Source organism: Galeopterus variegatus, unplaced genomic scaffold (genome assembly GCF_000696425.1).
Source record: "Galeopterus variegatus unplaced genomic scaffold, G_variegatus-3.0.2 Scaffold6011, whole genome shotgun sequence".
In the NCBI taxonomy this organism is placed as follows: Eukaryota; Metazoa; Chordata; class Mammalia; order Dermoptera; family Cynocephalidae; genus Galeopterus; species Galeopterus variegatus.
This window is the reverse complement of record NW_007732122.1, coordinates 24,072-30,838: the sequence shown is the minus strand read 5'-3', so window position 1 is coordinate 30,838 and position 6,767 is coordinate 24,072. Positions and strand designations below refer to the sequence as shown.

The 6,767-nt window shown below is 42.1% G+C and overlaps 1 protein-coding gene across 1 annotated transcript in view; it reads right to left on the bottom strand.

The window, feature by feature from the left end:
* RELL1 (RELT-like 1) overlaps positions 1-6,767 on the bottom strand; it is a 40,319-nt gene that overhangs the window by 31,058 nt on the left and 2,494 nt on the right. Inside the window, exons 2-4 of the mRNA XM_008590345.1 lie at positions 5,145-5,369; positions 3,926-4,150; positions 2,136-2,207 (exon numbers count right to left, since the gene is read on the bottom strand). Of these exons, the coding sequence (XP_008588567.1) occupies positions 2,136-2,207; positions 3,926-4,150; positions 5,145-5,369 (522 nt within the window). The remainder of the gene's footprint in view (positions 1-2,135; positions 2,208-3,925; positions 4,151-5,144; positions 5,370-6,767) is intronic.

The window sequence follows — 6,767 nt, the reverse complement described above, 5'->3', positions numbered from 1 at the left end:
GGCAAAAAATGTTAAAAAATGTTTGCTAAGGTCAAGCTGTTTGTTGGTGGAAACTTTAGAGACAATTATCATAAGAATGTAACTTTTGCTTAAATCATTTGAGGAGAGGTTATATTTTGGGTTAGATAATGATCACTGTTTGATCAATTTAGCGTTTCTCAAATTGTACTTTGGAATGTCACCTTGTTAATTTAAATGATGTTACTAGGTTTTACTGTTTAAGCTATACTTAGCCATAGATAACTTTTGTCACATTGCCCATGTCTTTGTGTCCTTTTGAAATGATTGAATCAACTGATTTTTCTTGTGAAACTTCCTTGTATTTACAATAAAAACAGAAGCTAACTTTGAATCGGGGCTGTACCCAGTTTTCTCCTTTTAACAGAGGAGTTGTTGAGGTGCAGTCCCTTTGGGCTTCTCATTATATTTGTGTTGCTTTGAGTAATCTTTTTTTGCATCTCCATTACACAGTGAGAAGCATAACAGGAGGCTTCCCTTCTTCACCTGTAAAATGGGTATATAACACCAATTTTATAGGGATGTTCTGAGATTAAATGAGATTACACTCATAAATCACCTAGATCTATGCCAAATACATAAAGCACATTCCAAAAACAGCAATGAGAATTACTTTGAGTATTAATTTCTTTTTCAAAATTGGATAATTATTCATCCATGTTTTAAAAACTCTCCTGTCCTTTTAAATGCACACCATATGAAACTGCTGTTTCTCTAAGTCAAAACCAGTTGAATAGGATCAAACTCACTGACAAAAAGCCTGGGTCAGTCAGGTGCTCTTGCTGAGTAGTGAGGATATGCGGGTGGGGGAATCCCAGGGGAAGGGATGAGGGCGGAAGAGCAGGTGTTTAGTGATGAGTTCAGAGGTTATTTCAACTTTTAGACAAATGGCTCAGCTACACCAGTGAATTCTGCATGTGTCAGTGCTGACTACAGCAAAGATAGAGCCCAGGGAGAAAGCTGTCTTTTAAATCATCATGAGAACTCAAAATATGAGAATAATCCACAGTTACAGAGTATGTGGGCAAGGAGGCCACACACCTGAAAAACCACTGAGGGCGTGGCCGCCTGTCGAGGCCATAAACCAGCAGAACAATGACCCTAACTTATTTAATCAAGACAAATCTTCCATTTAAGAAGATGAGGATTTAGGGCCGAGCCCGTGGCGCACTTGGGAGAGTGTGGCGCTGGGAGTGCAGCAACGCTCCTGCTGCGGGTTCGGATCCTATATAGGGATGGCCGTGCGCTCACTGGCTGAGCGCGGTGTGGCCGGTCTCAAAAAGGACAAAAAAAAAGAAGATGAGGATTTATAACACATTTCAGAGGGAAAAAAATACTTAAATCCATAAAGGTTAAACTTCTTTAAAGTTTTAACACTTAAGAATAGATAACATAGAACAGACAAATCCACAGAGACAGAAAGCAGAGTAGTGAATGAGGAGGGAGAATGGGAAATGATTGCTTAATATGCAGAGTTTCAGTTTGAGATGATGAAAAAGTTCTGGAACTAGAGGTGATGCTTGTGCAACACTGTGAATGTAACTTTAAAATGGTTACAATAGTAAATTTTATGTGATGTGTATTTTACCACAATTTTTTTTAAGTACAAAAAAAGGGAACAGATAATATTTGAGTGACTACTATCCTGAGCACTTTACCTGTGCTGTATCCCAACAGTGCTGTGAGGTAAATATTATTACCTTCATTTTACTAGAGATAACTGGGGCTTCATGAGGCAATGTGACTTCCCCCAAAGCACACCAACCAGTAAGTGGTGAGGCCAGGATTTGAGCATAAGCTGTCAGTTCCAGGGCTGGTTCTCTGGATGCTTCGAAAACACTATGTAAAACTCTCGTGGTTGGACAAGGCTGGAAGCTGAGGTTTTAGGAAACTTAAGTAAAATCAGCACAAGAGTCCATACAAATCCTGACTCTTCAAAGCAAGTTTTTAATAAAACACATGAATATTAAATTGTTCTGGGCGCTGGCCAGTTAGCTCAGTTGCTTAGATCATGACGCTGATAACACCAAAGTCTAGGGTTCAATCCCTGTATTGGCCAGCTGTCAAATAAATAAGTTTAAAAAAAAAATTGTTCTAGAACACTAAAATATTCATACCTTCATTTTTCATGATGTAGTGGACAATTTGTCCAACGGTGTCACTATTTTCATTCATACTGTCATTCAATTCTGAAAGGAAAAAAGAGGAGGGGAGAAGGGGTTACAATTGATCACTGGCATCAAATCAATTACACATTCAGTTTCAGGGCCCAAGACCTCACTGAACAGCTTCTGATAACCTTGTGACCATCCATAGTCCTAAGATTCTAGGCTTTCTTCCTTCAGTCCCAAACTTCCTAATACACAGTGTACTGTGACTTCCTCAGCATAAGAAGCACAAAGACAACATATCACAATTGTCCACCGATTTCAAGTCCAAATACCCATTCACTTTCCAAGTCAACACTTTGGAAAAGCATTTGTACCAGTCGTTACTACTATTATTTCTGTCTCATCACTTCCTTAAACTCTTGGGGAAACAGGAAGAACAAAATTAATCGAAAGAAAAAAATAATGTTCCTTGGATTTTATTTTAACTGCAGGCTTACTATCTAAATTTAGTATATTAATTTCCTTTTTAAATTGGATAATTATTCATCCGTGTTTGTAAAACTCTCCTGTCCTATTAAACACATTTTCAAAGCACATAAATTTTGGCTGTGGCTATTTGCCCACAAACTCAGTTCATTTTAGGGGACTCTGTAGCAGCAGCATATGTGATAGTCTTTGAAAAAAAGCAAACCTCCACTCTGATACCGATCTGTATAATTTGTTTCAATAAGACAAGAAGGAAGAGGGAGTGTTGAAACACTCTATCCTAGTTCACAGAGAACAAATCAAGGTATGTAATGTCCCATGCATTTTACCTGGAAAAGTATCTTCTCCACCCAAGGGTCGGCTTCCCTCCCACGTGAATACACATGTTTGGTTAGACAGCGCAGAAGCGACTGCTAAACCGACCTACAGCGTATCTACAAAGGAGGCGAGGAGGAGGCTCTGCTTTCTGTTGACAAACACTCAACTTTGGTTTGCTCATAAGCAATGCATGACTCAACCATGTTCTTTCTCAGCCTCAAAGGTCAGTGGGGGTGGCAAAAACCAACAGTCCAGCAAGCTGGCAAGAAATGAGGAACCCCCCACCTTCGACCAGCCCTGTGGGTTTGCTGTGCCTACTCCAAATGTCACCTTCCTGCAAGAACTACCCTTACAGCAGCTGAAAGGGACATGGAGAGTTACCTACTAACCCTCAAGGCCCAAGTCAGGAAACCTCCCTAAAGGATGGTTAGAAAGAAACAGTGGAGAAAACAGGGTTCTATCTCTCAGGCTTTTCCAAACACTACATAACAACCCCAAGTGAAGAGGAAAAGGTGAGACACCCCGAAGATAAACTAAGGTTCTCACCATACTTTTACTTCACTGTTCTCATTATCATTACTTAATATAAATTCCAATCACAAAGATTTAAGATAGGGGCTGACCAGTTGGCTCAGCTACTTAGAGTGTGGTGTTATAACACCAATGTCAAGGGTTCAAATCCCCATACTGGTCAGCTGCCCAAAAAAAAAAAAAAGAAAGCTTTAAGAACAGATGTAACTTGCCCAAGGCCACAGGGCAGTTAAGGGTAAATTACCTGGTACATATTCAGTAAATTAAAGCAAGGTTTCAAACACTAGATGTGATTACTGCAAAATCCACACTTGTATTACACCACACCACCTGCTATTAAAATGGATCATTTTGCCTCATAGAGATGGTAAGTATACACGACTGGTTTTTTGTTTTAAAATTCTCCCCAACCCCCTCCCTACTCTCCTTCCTTGCCAATAAAAAGAATCCAGGTTATTTACCTATCTTTTCGACCTTTTCCTCTTCGATGTCCTGCTCGGCTTCTGTTGTACAACGATAGCCTTTCTTCTTAAGCAGGTGGCAGATGAGGACGCCAAAGAGCCCCATGATAAAGAACACGGGCACAAGTGCATATGCAATATATTCTGGGTGTCCATTCCCAGTACTGTTGGTGGGCGATGGGGTCGTCTCTGTTCTGGAGTGTAACGTGTGGCTGCCCCCATTGTCTACAGAAAGAAACATGCATGGCTGCATCAGATGTCTGTTGGGGGTAAGAAAAACCTGACAATCCTCAGGAAATGTTTATGCTAAATCAGTGTCTGCTCCCAAGACCACAGGCCATGGGACTGGCAGGTCTGGCAGCACAGGCACAAAGGACGAGAGCCCAGGCTTGGGCTAAAATGATCTGACTTCACCTCTTGTCCTTGCTACTCATAAACTGGGTCCCAACCTGGGTCATTTTTTTTTTTTAAACCTCTTAAAGCCACTCTCTGTCCTTTGTCTGTAAGAGTACCTACAAGTGTGGAATAAATGTGCAAGGTTTTAGTGAAGCGCCCAGCACAGGATAAACACACAAACGTTAGGTGATTTTACAGCATAGCACTTAATGATTGAGAGCACAGATTCAGGAGACTTGGGTTCAATTTCCGGCTCCACCAGTTAGTAGCTGTGTGACAATGAACAATGACTTAACATCTCGATGCCTTGATTTCTTATGAAATGGACATACTAATAATACCTACCCATCCTTCTAGGGTTGTTATGAAGATGAAATAATAAGGTACTGCATATAAAACGCTTAGAACCATTTCTTCAGCACAGCAAATGCTCACCTACATGCACTGGTCATTGAGACAGGATAGGGATGGGACTCCACTCCTTGACTGAGCCCCTCTTTATGAAATGGACATACTAATAATACCTACCCATCCTTCTAGGGTTGTTATGAAGATGAAATAGTAAGGTACTGCATATAAAACGCTTAGAACCATTTCTTCAGCACACCAAATGCTCACCTACATGCACTGGTCATTGAGACAGGATAGGGATGGGACTCCACTCCTTGACTAAGCCCCTCTCCCCTGTTTTCAAAGAAACCAGCACACAGCTAAGCTATTTTCACAAACTAAGATAAGTAACTNTTGGTTTTTTGTTTTAAAATCTCCCCAACCCCCTCCCCACTCTCCTTCCTTGCCAATAAAAAGAATCCAGGTTATTTACCTATCTTTTCGACCTTTTCCTCTTCGATGTCCTGCTCGGCTTCTGTTGTACAACGATAGCCTTTCTTCTTAAGCAGGTGGCAGATGAGGACGCCAAAGAGCCCCATGATAAAGAACACGGGCACAAGTGCATATGCAATATATTCTGGGTGTCCATTCCCAGTACTGTTGGTGGGCGATGGGGTAGTCTCTGTTCTGGAGTGTAACGTGTGGCTGCCCCCATTGTCTACAGAAAGAAACATGCATGGCTGCATCAGATGTCTGTTGGGGGTAAGAAAAACCTGACAATCCTCAGGAAATGTTTATGCTAAATCAGTGTCTGCTCCCAAGACCACAGGCCATGGGACTGGCAGGTCTGGCAGCACAGGCACAAAGGACGAGAGCCCAGGCTTGGGCTAAAATGATCTGACTTCACCTCTTGTCCTTGCTACTCATAAACTGGGTCCCAACCTGGGTCATTTTTTTTTTTTAAACCTCTTAAAGCCACTCTCTGTCCTTTGTCTGTAAGAGTACCTACAAGTGTGGAATAAATGTGCAAGGTTTTAGTGAAGCGCCCAGCACAGGATAAACACACAAACGTTAGGTGATTTTACAGCATAGCACTTAATGATTGAGAGCACAGATTCAGGAGACTTGGGTTCAATTTCCGGCTCCACCAGTTAGTAGCTGTGTGACAATGAACAATGACTTAACATCTCGATGCCTTGATTTCTTATGAAATGGACATACTAATAATACCTACCCATCCTTCTAGGGTTGTTATGAAGATGAAATAATAAGGTACTGCATATAAAACGCTTAGAACCATTTCTTCAGCACAGCAAATGCTCACCTACATGCACTGGTCATTGAGACAGGATAGGGATGGGACTCCACTCCTTGACTGAGCCCCTCTTCCCTGTTTTCAAAGAAACCAGCACACAGCTAAGCTATTTTCACAAACTAAGATAAGTAACTTTTTTTAACCACAAACTTCCCTCAGACAGTTAGCACGACTCCCATATGCACACAAAGCTTCAAGGTGACCATTACAATGGCTCTCCTGGGGTGGCAATTATGAGCAACACCACCATCTCGGACCCACTGAGCAAGCAGCACAAGGACCAAAACCCATACTGAGCATGCACTCATGCCACAACCAGGAAGAACAGAATGGACCACCTCCAGAGGGGAGAATGATGATGCTGGCCTGCATCCTTGCCCTATAAAGGACTCTGAACAGCCCTCAGAGAGCTAGCTTCCCTATAGCTATCTCCCTTATGCATAAGCTCTCTTCTCTTTAAATAAAGTGTTGCTTGCTTTCCTGCTGGGTGCATTGCTCATTTCTATGACTTTGATACTCAAGAAACTGGTCTGGTAACATTATCACACTGAGCAAGACAAAGATCCTTGTCTTCATTGAGCTTACGTTCTCGAAGGATTTAGTAAACTAACAGATCTACAGTATGAAGAAGAGGGGAGGGGCGCTCCCGTCGAGGGTTTGGATCCCACATACAGACCGGTTCCCGCTCACTGGCTGAGCAAGGTGTGGGTGCAACACCGAGGGTTGTGATCCCGTTGCCAGTCCCGGTCCGGTACGGGCCTGACACTGAGGGTTGCGATCCGTTGCCGGACACGAAAAAAG